This window comes from Hipposideros armiger, unplaced genomic scaffold (genome assembly GCF_001890085.2).
Source record: "Hipposideros armiger isolate ML-2016 unplaced genomic scaffold, ASM189008v1 scaffold_139, whole genome shotgun sequence".
NCBI lineage: Eukaryota > Metazoa > Chordata > Mammalia > Chiroptera > Hipposideridae > Hipposideros > Hipposideros armiger.
Window position 1 is genome coordinate 3103969 of NW_017731489.1, and position 15474 is coordinate 3119442.

Sequence of the window (15474 nt, forward strand, 5' to 3'; positions counted from 1 at the left end):
TTAGCTATTCGTGGATTGGGACCCACTTCTCCAGTGGTCCTGTTTGTTACTCGTTACAATGCCAGCAGAGCGCTTTCCTTTTCCACAGGATTGTTTAGGTTTGGGAAGAATGTAAGTCTATCTTATCTTCTCTCTTGGTCTCCCAACTTCCTGGGCACCTTGGACTGCTTCCCGTCTCCTCCTCCGGCCCAGTCTTGCATTGTGAATCGCAGGAAGCAGCATTGATCTCTAGGCTGGCTCCTCACCAGAGGCAGAACAGTGATATAGTGGAGATTCACTCAGGATACTACAGTCGATGTCATGATCTGGACAAGAAAAGTGACCGAGGAAAACACAAAATAGTCACAGCTGTCCCAGGACCCCAGTCTTGTAGCAGAAACCTTCTGACCTGCAATTGAAATTCCTTACTGAGTTGTCTCTGTCCACATGTGCTCCCGTCCTGCATGTGTCCAATGCCACAACGCCCCTTGGCTGTGTGCTCCCTCCACTGTACCCACTGCAGTGACCACGCCCTGTACTCACATGGCCACCCCCACGGTAGTGAATTATTTCATTCCCAGCCTCCCTGAGATCGTTAGGAAACCATCCGTTCCCTTCCACGCAGATAGAGAATCCTGAAACAGACAAAAGTCCTAGATTACACCCCTCCTTTTACTGACTGTCATCTTGGGTGAGTGGTTGAACCTATTTTGGTTTCTTCATCTGCGAAATGGGGTTGATAAACCAAAATGGTTCTAAGGATGACAATATGTTACATGAATGAAAATGCTTTGCAAAAATTTAAAGCACAATATAAATTTAATTCATATAATTGTCTCCCTCCCACTGACTACCCCTCCATGGAAGACAATTGTCCCTTTAATCAATCTTCATGATAAAATAATCAGTTGTGTAGACTTGAGTATCATTTGCTCTTATTTGGACACGAGGAGCCATGTTTCGGATGCCTGAGCTGGGCTGGCTTGACTGGGCTCCTTCCATCAGCTCCTCTCTATTCGGCAGCAAACAGTGAAGGCTTGGCAGGATCCTCAGAAGGGATCACAGTTTGGTGTCTCTTGCTTCAGGCAGATTCCACCCCGAAGGTAGCAAGGTCTTTCAAAACCAAATGCCTTAGTGCTATCTGCAAAATGAAAAGATGTTTGTATGAAGCTGGAAGTCCCATGAGAAAGCTGGAGAGCTCACCAGCCATATGGGGTTCCTGTCTTTCCCAGCTAAACAATAGCAAGTGGGCCGGCTGAGTGGCGCGATGGTTAAGATCTGGCTTGGGATGCCAGAGGGCCCCGGTTCGGATCCCACATATGAGGGCCAGTGACATTGCCCTCCACAGCTAAGATGCTGAACAACAGCTCAACCTGGAGCTGGGCTGCCATGAGTCGCCGGCGACGGCGTAGGCTGCAGCCCCTGTGGCAGTGGGTTACCATGGGCTACCGTATGTAGCCAGCAGCCAGCGTGAGCGGCCGTCCAGAAGCCAGTGACTGATCTGCCTCGCCCAGGAAGAGTGCAATGATCGCCCAGGAAGAGTGCAATGATGGTGCCAACTTGGGTCAGTGAAGCAACGTCCTCCACAACTAGATTAAAGAACAAAACGACAGCAACTTGTCTGTTCCCATCCCCCCAATTCCCCAATAAAAATCTTAAAAAACAAAAAAACAAAAGAAAAACAATAGCAAGTGGGTTTGATTCCAAGACTTCACCCTCTCATCCTGCCATAAGATGTCATTGTCATTGATATAACCACTGGCCAAATTGCCCTCCCTACTATGGAAACCTACTATGGGCATTAACTGGGGGCTGAGCTGTGCTGCTGTATCAGTAACTATTGTCCAGTGTGTCTCACCAGTTATCTGTCTCACCAATGTCCTCACCTATCTCAAAAATCGCCCCACCTCCCCACCACACAAAACCCATCACAACTGTCACAGTCTCACTAGACAGCAGCCTCGCCCAGCTGAACTCAAGGTCACTCCTTTGATATGAGTGGCAAGAAGCCTCTGGTCAGGATCCACTGGGTCGTCGGAAAAGTCAGGACATAATTTTGCAATGAAAAACATAGAAAAAATACATCATGACTTTTCCAACAACCCAAAATATAATCTTTGTCTCCCAACTGGGTTACACTAACCAGGTGATTCAACTGATTTGATTCTCAAATCATCAAGTTCATCTGCAGGAAAGGGAGAGGAGTAGAAGATTACTACCTAGCAAGACTCTTGATGGCATGAAGACACAATCACCTGCTTTCAAGGGCATTTTTAACTTTCAATAAGTTAAGCTGGCGTGTAGAGATGACCTCTGAGCAGCTCCCTAAAGCTGTACTTTCCCTAAATCAACCAGCTATGGTAGGGAAAGGGAAAAACCAAAACACTGATAAGAGAGCATCACGGTTGGTGTTTACCAGGCGGTACCTGGAAGATGGTAAAGAGAACCATAAGGAATTGTGGAGGAGTCTCATCGTCACAGAGTTGAGGCTCCAAAGACCTGGGGAAGAATCAAAAGGATGCAGTCAGAAGCTTGAGGTTCTCTGTCAAGGAGACGCGTACCTGCGCCCGGAGTAGCACAGAGATGAACTTCTCAGTGCCCTGCTTGTCTCCGTAGGAGTAGCCATACAGCACTGCCCTTTCCTGCTCCCTGAGCCCCAGCTGCTGCGGCCTCACTTTTCTCTGTGTTGGGGTTGAGGTCTTCTAACATAACCACGTCACAGGAAGGTGATGTCAGGTGTGGCAGAGGCTGCGGCATCTGAAGGTGAATGGAAAGGGCAAGAGACAAGTTCTCCCAAAAGACAAGGACGGTCCCTCAAGGGGAGGAAGTTCATTAGGAAAGATTTCAGGCAAGTTGATTGGAAATTCCAGGGCTCCTTACAAGATTCAAAATGGCCGTGGATTAGTTATAACCTTCCTAGAGAATCCATATTAAAGGAAGAAAGAGTTCATAGTGGTTAAAATCAGTGGAAAAAGATACCCAATTACCTGTAGAATTTTAATTTTATCAACCGCTTTCATTTAAATCTATTATTTTTCTGATACTATTTACACATTTGAAAGTTCCAAATAATAAAGACACATAAAAGATGGAAGGTAAAAAACCTCATAGCCCCACCCTTCAAATATAGCCACTATTTACAATTCAGAGTATTTCAGTTCTTTTTTTTCTTTGCACATAAAATTGTGTAAATATTTATTTTAAATTTAAAATATAGAATCATACCTTATAACCAGCTCTACTGTTTTTTTTTCATTTAAATATTATCTTGGAAATTCTTTAATGCCTATTCAAATATATTTGCCTCATATATTTGAATGACTATACACATATCTTTAGAAATTTTTGGAACTATTACTTTCGTGTAAATTCCTAGAAATGAAATGTTAACATTATGCATATTTCAAGTTATAACGGGTATTGCCCACTCTAGAAACTGTAGTACAGCTTTATTCTCTTACTAACAATGTAGAAAAGTATCTTTTGACTGTTGATATTCTTATCAGACTGGTTCTTATCAATTGCTTTAATCTTTACAAATCATACGAGTGACTAATATTTTCTGTTTGTTTTACTATATCTTTTTAAATTTATTTCTGAGGTTGAGCATTTTTTAAATGTTCATTGGCTGTTTTTATCTCTGTTACTTTTTCACGCACTTTACCCATTTTTCTATTTTCCCATTCACCTTTTCTTACTGGTTTCTAAGGACTCCATACATATTTAAAGTCATTAATCCTTTATTGTATGTGTTACAAAACTTGGTTCTGGCTCACTTTGTACTTTGTGCTCACACATCTGATAGCCGAAATTCATGGCTACTCTCAATGGTTTCTTTTCACTTTGCTCATGTTTGGTTTTTCTTAAGGATACTTGTTTTGTTTGTGTGCTTGTTTAATGATATCTGTATTCTGGTCAGTTTTGTCCTGAGATGAAGTCTGTTCTGAGAAGCTGTGACAGACTTGAGTTCCCAGCAGTGATATGAAACCTTTCTTGCCTCACCCAGAAATGTAAACTTGCTGAGCCCACAGAAATGTCATCACTCTCTAATCCTATGCTCTGTCATATAAAAGGCACGTGTTTAAGTTCATGTCCCTGTTCTCTTAAAAAATTGAGTTTTGCACAGAAGAGAATCAAAATCATACATAATTAGAAGGAACTGGAAGATAATCAGGTCTACCCGATGTTTTGAGTACATCAGGACATCTTGCAGAGAACAGATGGGACATTTTGCACACTCTGCAGAGCACCTAAAACCCAACCTTGTTGGGTATCAAGTGCCCAGATAGTCCAAGGTCATAGAGAAGATTCTAGTCTGGTCCATTCTGTGTCTCTTCCTGTGCCAATACTACACAATTTTAGCTAACATAGCTCCCAGCACTCAAAATAGTTAAATCACTTTTATCAGTCATTTTCAGAATTCATGGCTACTCTCAGTGATTCACTCTTACAAAATAACGTTTATGTTACTTTATTGAGCTAAAAATAATTTTATTGCTTTGTTAACTAGTACTGCATAGAAATTTTAGATTTTATTTAAGAAAAAGTGGCATGTGGATGATTGATTCTTTCCAAAAATAAGATTTTACTTTACATGATTTTGTCTTCTTTTAATTTAATGTTTTTGTGTCCTTGTTTCTTCTTATAAATCCAGGATGTTTTTTGTAACTTTATCCCTAGATGTTTTGTGGTTTCTCTTTCTATTTGAGTCACATTCTTCTTTCATTATAATTTACTGTTTGCATACAGAAAACTATTGATTTAGTATAATAATTTTGTCAGCCTCCCTCAGGTAAAACTCTTAGCAGTTTTGATTATTTGTGGTTACTCCCCAATGGTTTTTCAATCATAAAACCATAAATCTGTAATAATTATTACTTAAACTCCTTGATGCTGGTATGCAGGTTTTTCATTTTCTTCTTGCATTGAATTGCATTGACTGACAATTACTGGAGCTTTCAGAGATCATATAACTCAATGTTTTCATTTTATGGAGGAAGAAACTATGGTCAAACAAGAAAGGTCAAAATAATGTCACAAGGTAAGATGCCCCTGATTTTACAGAGCTCTTTCTGTTACCACAATGCAAAAATTGCCTTATTTCTTCCCAATTCCCCAATTTTCTTCCTTTTTGTTTCTCTTATTTTTCCCTTCTCATATCAAAGATGAACTTACTTAACATCCAAAAAGCAAACAAGATTTTTCAAAACTTGTTTTTTTTTTTAAAGGAAAGTTTTTTAAAACAGATGCTTCAGTAGCTTTTTGTTACATGGGATTTCTTCCATAAAAACCTTTGATTTCTCTTCCAGAAAGTGATGAATTTCAACACAAGTGTTAAGCACAAGCTATAGTTTCAGCCCAGGTGTCCTTGGGAGTCAGAAAGGAGTCTGTGTACAGTGAAGGAATTGAGAGAATTTTAATGACCACACACACACACACACACACACACACACACACACACACAGTGCTTCTGTGACCCTTGGACTGAGTTGAAAGACCACTCTTTTAGGGTCCAAAATTGAGCCAATTTAGTTCAAGTCAAGATTTCTATTTGACAAGTTAGAGCCAGAGAAAATTTCCTTTGGGTCTAGTGATTTGGGTTACTACTATTCATAAGCCCTGAGAGAACTCACTGGAGGCTGTAGAGAAAGTGATAAAAATTATGAAATGTAAGGATGGTTGATGGTTTTAAGGAAAGAAACTAGTAATAAACGAAGGGAGGGAAGTTGGGGGAAAAAGAAGAAGTGTGTGGAGGTGGAGAGGGAGAGGGAGAGAGAGAGAAACTTCTCAACTTCTCTCCTGGAGTTTTGGGGCACTAAAGTCCCCTCTTGTTCCCCATGGCAGGGCACATCCACCAGGGCAGCCACCACCGAGCAGATGGCCCTGTTGGCATTTCTATTCTCTTCTCTTTGGTGAGAAAACACAATGCAGTCTGCTCTATTCTCATTCCACTTGGGGCCTTCAGAGATCTGAGCTTACTAACACCTTCTCTGACTAGACAGGTTGTACAGAATGAACCCTGTTTCTCTGACTAAAAATATACCGTTGTCCTCTTGTCATCATGACCCGTTGGATGTTCTGTTACCTGTTGACCTTCATGTCACCAATGAGACTACAAGGTCTTGACATCCCCAGGCTGGATTTGGTTACACTTTGTCTCCTCAATGTTGAGCCCTTCGGTATAAACCAGCAGATAACTTCAACCTACAAACAGGAAGCCCCTTTCATAAAACCACAAAAACTTGGAATTCTTCTCTCTTCTCTGCTAACTTTTCCCGCCATCTGAAGACAACACCCATGCTCCCCCAAGCCTTCCCTTCTCTTCTCCAAAGAGCCTCAGAACTATGCTCCTCAGACAGGGGCCTCCGACCCCCTCAGAGGTGATCATCCACTGAGGTGATCGTGCAGAGCACACTCCAAGCTGCCACAGTCTTGCTTCAAGTGAAAGCCCAAGGTGGAGCCCTTTCAAGCTCCCAATATTTTACTTTGGGTCAATTAAAGTGAAATATATTATCTGACTTAGGTAGCTATGTGGTGTTCGGCATTTGACCACACAGCTGTAAACACGAAAATCAGCATCGAATGTGCCTGAGGATGAGTGGCAGGGGCATTGAGCCATCACCACGTGCCCACTGCTCTGCATGATCACATCACTTCATCCTCAAAATGGTCTTTCGAGGCAGGTTCTGACAATGAGTTTGTTCTACAGGTGAGGCAACAGGGCCACACAGTGGTCAAGCAGGAATTGAACTTGTGTCTGAGTCAAACCTCTGCTCACAGCCACCCTGTAACATCACTTCATACAGCGGGGGCTCTTCCCTAAAAACAGCTTCAAATAACTCTAGAATATTATGAAGAAAAAAACTAAATGTGAATTAAGATTTTGGGATACCTAGGTTCTGGCTGTGCCTCTGACTTACAAGTCACGCCACCTCTCTGGGCCTGGGATTTCTCATCTGCGAAATGATGGAACTGGATGAGACGACATCCTGAAGCCCCTTCTCATTCCGAGATCTGTCCTTCTAGGTGCTTCTGAGAGGGGCACATATGCCAGAGGGAAGAGGGGGTGAAATAGGGGTGAGAATGAAATGCCCAACTCAGTTTAATGGATATGCTGCCTGAGAATATAGGAACTGAAACCAGCTGGTGATGAACACTCAGCCAGTCCCAAATCCCCCCAGTCTGCACAGCGCCACTCACCCCCTGTCCCCCCTGTGGGTGGAAGGAAGCTTGCTCGGTCCCTTGTTCCTGGAGGTACCCTAACGGGCTGACTGTGTTCTGATCACACTGCAGCTTGTGGACCAGAGAACCCATTGAGTGTGCAATTTTGAAACAAGCAGCATGCTCCGGGCAGCTGTCAAAGGACTGAGACAGGCACCCATTGGCATTTGTAAGTGGGCTTGGCTAATAAGCTAAAGTCTTAAGGACAAGTGCACTGGGACACTCGGGTACTTAGCACAGTCCTGCTTCTCAAGAGGGTTATGGGGATGGGACTTTCCCCACCAGGAGCTCAGCAGGCATGCGGAAGTGTGTCAGGGCATCTGGTGCCACCTTACAGAGCACCCAGGCAGGGAACTCCTCATGTCACCAATGGGGAGACCGAGACCATGAGAACTGGAAGGCATGGAACAGGTGAGAAGAATGGGAAGGTATGTTTCTATTACAATGTGGGACTTCTTCAGGGCTAACACTGTAAGCAAATGGAAAAGGTAAGATCTCGGTGCAGAAGGGAGCAAACCAAAAGGAAGTGGTGTACCATTGTGGGAATAAAAAGACAGAAGATAGATCTGAGGGGGACAGACGTTGAAACAAAGCATGAAATTATAAGTGGACCTGTGTTCAACCATTGAATGAGCAGTCAATCGGAGGGCAGTGGAGAGGGCGGTGACATTTGGCTGAGACGCGGTGAAGAGTCTTGGTATCTTCAGTGGCTTGGACAGACACAGAGGACGCTCCACTAGAGGGCATTTGAAATAAGTGGGTTACAAATGCCTTGGGGTCGAAACCACAATTATCATTTGGAAATACGATTAGAAAGTGCTCACAAAAGGAAATACTACATTATTCTGTAATTTCACAGGCTTATCATCTTTTATTTTCCAATTTGTCTTCTAACCTTCAATCAGAACCCTCGGAAAGAGTATCATTATTAGTCAAGTGTGGATAAGCCAAGAGGACACCACTCAGGGTCAACCCTAAAAACGTCCCCCACATAATGAAAACACATATCCACAGAAAGGTGCATCTAAGAAGGTTCCTTGCAGCTACGTGAGAGCAGGAGGTGATCTCACGAAGCCTGGGTCCTGGTGATGAGAAGTGTGCACTCTGAACCCCAAGGCTGCCACTAACTGGCCACGTGGTCATACGCAACTTACTCAACCTCCCCGAGCTTCCTCATCTTCATTTACAAAATAAATGGTAGAGCCTACTTCACCAGTGATGGCGGATTAAATGAGTAAAGCTCGTGGGTAAGTGCTGGAAAGAGGAGGTGTTTAAAAGCATTGTAATGACGGTGGCGGTGAGGGAGGCTGGGTGGGGAGGTTGGGATGTGCGTGGGAGTGGAGGCCCACGCTAGGACGCTTCACCCAACCACCATGCACCATGGTGTTCTCTATGTCCACTGCTGCCACGGTGCTTCTTTTTGTTTTGTTTTTTAATTTTTATGAGTTTATTTGAGCCTAAACTGATGACATATGCTAGGGAGCAAGATCTCAAATGCTCCTGCCACCATGTGTTTGAATTCATGTCCATGTCAAATATAGCTTACAAGACATTTCCTATTGCTTATGACTTTGTCACTCAGACAAGACATCAGGGTCTTAGAGTCCCTTTCTTGGAACTCCCCCCTGGCGATGATTTTGCATGCAGTGTGCTGTGTGCTTCATACCAAAGAGGAGAGTGCAGCCCACAGTGCGAAACTGGGCTGTAGACACATGTCACTAGGGGGGCAAGCTCCAGCTCTTCAGAATGTAGACAATACAGCTCCGACCGCTCTATGAAAATGACCAGAACAATGCAAACTAGCCATGCCATATAAAAAGTGAAGTCAAAAAGGGAAAAGAAGAGAAAAGAAAAGAGAAATGGAAAGGAAAGGAGAGGAGAGGAGAGGGGAGGGGAGAGAAGGGAGGGGAGGAGAAGGAATGCCCAGACACATGGCACGAACATTGAGCTGCAGTAGCGGTGAAAGTCACCTAGGGAAAGGTGAAGGGTGTGGAGGAAGGTTCATCGGAATGGAGCAGCCCAGGAAAGGAATGTGTCTCCTTACTGGAGACGTGTCTCTCAGGTCCTACTAGAGCAGAAAAAAGAAATTTTAACCAGCCACATCAGTCCACTCAGGAGCTGGTTCTTTCTCTCATCTTGTCTGTCACTGATATTGCTTAAGTCCCCCATACACACACACACACACACACACACACACACACACACACACACTTCTCTTCAGTTCGGGCTCCAGGCTTCTCAGATAGGCTGATTTAGTCTCTGAAGCTGCACAGTTTCACATGCACAGGCCGTGGAACTAGATCCTTTCACGGCTGAGGAGTCCTTGGAAAGACTAATTTAATGCCCTCAGTTTACAGACGAAAAACCTGAGGCCCTGAGTAGTCAAGGCCTTAGAAATGAGTTCATGGCGAGTCTGCGGTACACTGGGGCCTTCTCACCTGAAGCCCACCACGCGGAGCTGCCATGCCTGCCAAGGGGCAGCCCCATCCTGGCTCCTCCAGGGCTAGAATCTGGGCAGCTCTTTCTCTCCACTCACCTCTAGAAGAGAATGCAGGCAGAGGGGTGAGGATCCTAATGGCTGCCAGCCTCCCAGAGGTCAGCGCCTAGATGGGAGGGCAGGAGCCTGGGTGTCTGGGAAATGAGGAGCCCCCAACTCTGCAGGGATATGCGTCTGAGGGGAGCAGAGTTGGAGTCGATGAGCTATGGGAGAAGGGTCTGCTCTCACATGTGATGTGTGTGCGTGTGTGCGCATGTGTTGCTGGGGGAGGGGTTGGAGGCTCAGACTTTTGAAGGTTCTCTGATCCAGCCGTTCCACTTAACACCTGCTCTTCATGTTGGCAAATGCCCAATAGCTCTCCCTGGTCCCCATCTGCCCAACTATTACCAACAATAACCTGAGCAAACCAGATCTCTTGATATCTTAAGATATCAGGTCTTTCTTCCAAGCTAATTCTTTGACACCATATTTTTCACCAATGTCAAGTTTATTCCCATGTTAAATTCTTAAATCATAGGTCAGGGGAATTAATGCCCCCTCAGCAGTATCCATATCATTGATGAGTGTGCTGGGTCTATCCTGGCCTCAAAGATAGCAGAGGCAGGATGAGACTCAGAGTGAAGGACAAGAAATACGTTTCACACACAGCAGTTTTGAAGTCAAGAAGATAGTACATAACAAATGACCTACTAGAGTAAAAATGAAAAACCAACAGGCTAAAGGAAAGGCATTTTACTATAATTATTATTTTCAAACATATGAAAAAATGTACAATCAGTTCCTATAATTTCAGTAGAATTTTCTAGAAAGTTCTCCCAGAAGGAAGTAGAGGCAAAAGGAGACTCAGCGGCAGGGGCACCCAGTGTGCCAGGCTGAGCAGCTAGCTGGCTGAGTGGGTCCTGGAAGCCAGCAGACAAATGGGCTCCCAGCACATTCTGCTTCACGGGAAAGCTAAGCTCTGTCTGTGCCACCAGAGCCCAGATGGTGAATTTTGAAACCATCCATATCATTTTCCAGATATTCCACTCACCCAAGTAATTTTGAACTGGGGAAGAATGAAGAAAGGCTGAAGAAAAAATTTCTCAATTAATGAGGACCGTGGGTGATCAAACACATAGCAGAATCCATGGGGAAAGGTTAAAACTGGAATAAAACTTTCCTCAATTGCTCTTATCAACCATTCATAGAAAATTAATTTAAAAATTATAAATATGTTGTATTGAGTCTTTTTTTAAAGTCTGTCTCTTTACTCTTATGTTTTCTAATTTGGATCCGTTCTTTATTAGAGTGTGTCCTTGAGCAATGTTTTCCAAAAGGCACTCATATATAGCAAATTTCCTGAGTATGTGAACATCCAAAAAAACATTGCTTGTCCCTACGAACGTGAATTATATATGACTTCAGTACTGAATTCTACACTCAAGTTATTTGCCCTTAGAAATGTGAAAAAAGCCATCTGGTATCCAGTGACTCAAGTGAGAAAGTTTATGCCCATCTATTCATCTCCCTTTATCAGTCATTGTTTTAGGAGTTTTACAAGCATCTCTTCATGTCTTAGATGCCCTAGGACACACATACACACATTTTCACTGGTAAATATTCAGGCAGATGATAAACAGGGAAGGTTATCATGTTCCTAACAGCCGTCAATCATCACATAAGAAGAACAAACACGAGCACCAAGCAAACACACGCATGCTATGAGAGGGGAGCAGCTACATCAGAGGAACATCAAAGTGATGCTGGGCGACAGGGGGATCTGGGACAGGCCACCCGCCCTCACCTACTCACACACTGAGGGCAGTGCCCTCTCCTCCAGTCCTTCTATAAATACAGGCTGACTCCCTGTACCCCCCAATCACCCAGCTCCCGCTCTCCACCAGACCTTGACCTCCAGGTGACTCTCAGCCATGAGGACCCTCGCCCTCCTCGCTGCCCTTCTCCTCTTGGCCCTCCAGGCCCAGGCCGAGCTCCTCCGAGAGACGGCTGACCAGGCTCCCGCCCAAGACCTGCCCGAGGCCGAGGACCAGGACCAGCCTGGAGCCACAGGCCAGGACATGGCCATCTCCTTTGGAGGAGATGATCGCCTCGCTCGAGACGCCTCAGGTGAGAGACCAGCCAACGTGCTGTTGGGGTCTGCAGCCCATTTGAGGGGCTTGTTAGAGGGGTCTGGAGTCTGCGCTCACTGCTGGGTGTGTGGATGAGGTGGGGTGAGGAGTAGGTACCCCTGAGTTTGAGAGGTGGATTATTGGGGTGGGCGCAAGAATAAATCATGCACATGATAAACCAGGATCAGAGAAAAATTATGACCCTGCAAGCCCAACCCATCGCCGGTAATGTTTCTTGTGATTTATCATCAAAATGTGAGTCCTTTTCACCCTGACATGGCTGGCATTGCCGCCTGTCCGATGACCTGTGACCTCTAGAAGGTGTCCGTGAGGCAGCTCTGCCTGTCCTGCTGCTCTCCTCCCCACTCTGCCTGACACTCCTCTTCCTTCTGCAGGCCTTCGGAGACCAACCACCTGCTACTGCAGAAGGCGCTCATCCTGCCCTGCATATGAGCGTTACTCTGGGACCTGCACGTTAAATGGCATCCTACACCTTCTCTGCTGTCGCTGAGCTTTGCGATCTGAGACCCAAAGCAGTGAGAGCTTCCATTGGAAGACCTGGAAAATCGTTACACTTTCAGCCTTGTACCTTTTCTTGTTTCTGTCTCTGAAATAAACTTCAAGCATCAAAGCATTAACTTAGTGTTTGGCTTTTATTTATTTATTTAATTATTTAATTTTTTTTTGCCTTTTCATAACACTTATGGGTGTGGTCACGTGCATAGAGAATTCTCTCTTGAATGCTCTACTTTAAGCTAACTGGCCTTTGCATCCAGTGGTGCACAATTAGGGCATCACAGAGCAGTCACACAAATAGCAGTACGAATATAACTGTCAACTGACACAATTTTAACCTATAAAATTAATTCCATTCATGATGTTGCTCAAAAGAGAGCAGTTTCTATGAAGTGTATCAAAAAGTGTTGTTGACTCAAAGGAAAGATTGATCCAATGATCTATGTTACTTGTTTTTTAATTTTCAGAAGTGGGAGGGCATTGATCTATGAAGATATTTTTCTTATTCTAGGCAGGAATGCTAGCTATAGATATTTTTTCATAGCTGTATCAATAAGACAGAGTGAACTAATATTTCAGTGTGTTACAAACAAGGAAAAAGTTAATACTATACCAAGAAGAGAATGTGCCAACCAGTATCAGTGGTGTCAGATAATGACCAGACAGAAGAGGAGCCCAGGCGCTGGTCAGTAAGGGTTGTCGGTGAAGCCCGATGACCAGTGGAAGAAACTGACCCCCTTTGAGCCCCAAAAAGTCTATAGGTCCAAAGTCCAATGAAGGCGTTGGTCTCAACTCTCTCTCTTGAAAGAGGTTGAGTCTACTAATGATAATAAAACCCTCATTTTAATAGATTTCCAACAAGAAATAATGTTTTGAATAATGCCTGTTGACCGAGTCAATACATCGTAATGATGAGACAACTACTTGTCAACTTACTATTGTGCCAAAACAACATCTTTTGTGTCTAAAAGGCAAGTAACTAAAATCAAAATTTGTATAAAAGCCAGATATTAAAGAGCACTATGATGTGATAAGAGAAGCCATTTTTATTACAAAAACCACTGAATCGGCTTTTAATAATCTTGGGGACATACCACCAATTTCCTCTTCCTGGTCAAGAGTCAGCTATGTCACACCCAGACCTGAACTGCTGAAGAAAATTCAGACAACCACACAAAACGATAGTGTCTATAAATTGGATGTATGAGTCACTTTTCCAAAGAAACAGAACTAAAAGGATGTGTCTATTTAAGAGATTTATTTTAAGGTGATTGCGGAGACTGGCACTTCCCAAATATTCAGGCCGGGTTATCAGCGTAGAGACCCTGAGAAGAGCCAATGTTACTGTTGACCTGAAGGCAGTCTGCTGGCAGAAACCCCCTTGCCCACAGGAGGTCATTTTTCTATTCGGACCTTCAACTGATTGGATGAGATCCACCCACAGTATAGAGGACAATTTGCTTTCCAAGACTACTGATTTACATATTAATCTCATTCAAGAAACATTCTGAAGGGCTGGCCAAGTGGCTCAGTTTGTTAAGAGCACGAGCTCTGAGCAACAGGGTCATCTGTTCGATTCCCATATGGGCTAGTGAGCTGCACCAGAGCTGCACCCTTGCTGATCTGCTGCTAATCTAACAACAGGTGGCAGGATGGCTCAGCTGGGGAGAGGACATGCTCTTAACAACAAGTCTGATGGTTTCACTCCGGCATGGGATGGTGGGCTGCGACCTCCACAGCTAAGATTGAACACGGCACCTTGAGCTGAGCAGCCGCGAGCTGCGGACAGGCGGCCGGATAGCCACTGGACTTGGAGCTGAGCTAGCTGCACCCTCCACAATAAGATTGAAGGACAACAACTTGGCTGTTCCCCTTCCCCAATTCTCCAACACTGCTCCCCTTCCCCAATTCCCCAATATAATCTTAAAAAAACAAAACAAACAAACAAAAAACACTCTGAAGAAATATCCAGAATAATTTCATCATGTATGTGAAAACTGTGACCTACCAAGCTGGCATATCAAGTGAGCCATCACACTGGACCTTCAATTGTTCTGGGCAATCTTCTAACTCTTCCCAGTGACCTTGTTTACATTCTTCAGAGAGACAGTAGTAAAATCTTTATACCACCCTATTCTCTGTCACTCTTTTTTCAACATTTCATGCGTCTGAAACTTTAAATCTGTCTTCTATCTACATGTAGGGTCATGTGATTGTGGTTTTGCTTTGTATTATTTTGATGAACTTGTACAATGCTGTGGTCCATGCCATCTTAGAATCAAGAAAAAGCGACCATTCCCATTAACATCCATTATGCTACACTTTTCCAGGCATGACAGTACCTGCCTCACATGGCACACCATGACGTAGAAGAGAGATGATCATCTAGCTTTTAGATGTGAAGAAGGGAGACCAGCAGGTGATGACCTGGTCTTCAGTCTCGAGTCCATTGACTCCAAAGCCTAGGGTCTCAAGCTCTGCACGCTACTCCCTCTACACCAGCGGTTCTCAACCTGTGGGTCACGACCCCCTTGGGGGTCGAACGACCCTTTCACAGGGGTTGCCTAAGACCATCGGAAAACAAAAAGATATTTACATTACGATTCATAACAGTAGCAAAATTACAGTTATAGAGTAGCAACGAAAATAATTTTATGGTTGGTGGGGGTCACCACAACATGAGGAACTGTAGTAAGGGGTCACGGCATTAGGAAGGTTGAGAACCGCTGCTCTAAACTGTGTAAAATCTATTACAGGAAAACTGGTGAGGTTGAGTCCCTGTTCAGAGAGACCTGGACAGAGGACCAAGGTGCTCCCATGTCTTCTGTGGAAGATAAACACTGTGTGAGGGCTGGCCGAGAGGCTCAGTTGATTAAGAGCACTCTTAAGAGTGCGATCTCTGTGCAACAGTGGTTCAGTGCCTGGCCTGAGCTGAGCTGCTGCTGAACTGCCAACAGGTGGCAGGATGGCTCACCTAAAAAAATAAATAAATAAACACTATGCTCCACAGGCTTCGGTGACAGATGTCAGCATCTGTGTAATAAGGAGGAACCCAGAGCCTGAGTTCTGGTTTCAGGACTGAAAACCAATTATGGCCGCATGGGTTCCTCATTTAACCTCCAAGGGCCTCTGTTTCTTCATCTGGAAATGGAA

General features: G+C 44.2%; 1 protein-coding gene across 3 annotated transcripts; it reads left to right on the forward strand.

The window, feature by feature from the left end:
- The first annotated feature begins 7345 nt into the window (after nt 1–7345).
- LOC109386808 (defensin-5-like) lies at nt 7346–12423 on the forward strand. Of its 3 annotated transcripts, none has more exons than XM_019650304.1 (3): nt 7346–7628; nt 11564–11803; nt 12201–12423. In XM_019650304.1, the coding sequence occupies exons 2-3, from the start codon at nt 11608–11610 to the stop codon at nt 12314–12316; spliced, it is 312 nt and encodes a 103-aa protein (XP_019505849.1). In that variant the 5' UTR covers nt 7346–7628; nt 11564–11607; the 3' UTR covers nt 12317–12423. The 3 variants fall into 3 exon arrangements, with proteins under 3 accessions (XP_019505849.1, XP_019505850.1, XP_019505851.1); XM_019650305.1 differs by having other exon boundaries at nt 7346–7611; XM_019650306.1 differs by having other exon boundaries at nt 7346–7611; nt 11656–11803.
- The last annotated feature ends 3051 nt before the right edge of the window (nt 12424–15474 follow it).

Excerpts from the sequence above, each read along its gene's own strand:
- LOC109386808 (XM_019650304.1), top strand. The coding sequence starts at position 11,608 with ATGAGGACCCTCGCCCTCCTCGCTGCCCTTCTCCTCTTGGCCCTCCAG. Across the intron at positions 11,804-12,200 it reads CCTCGCTCGAGACGCCTCAG|GCCTTCGGAGACCAACCACC; the intron begins GTGAGAGACCAG and ends TTCCTTCTGCAG.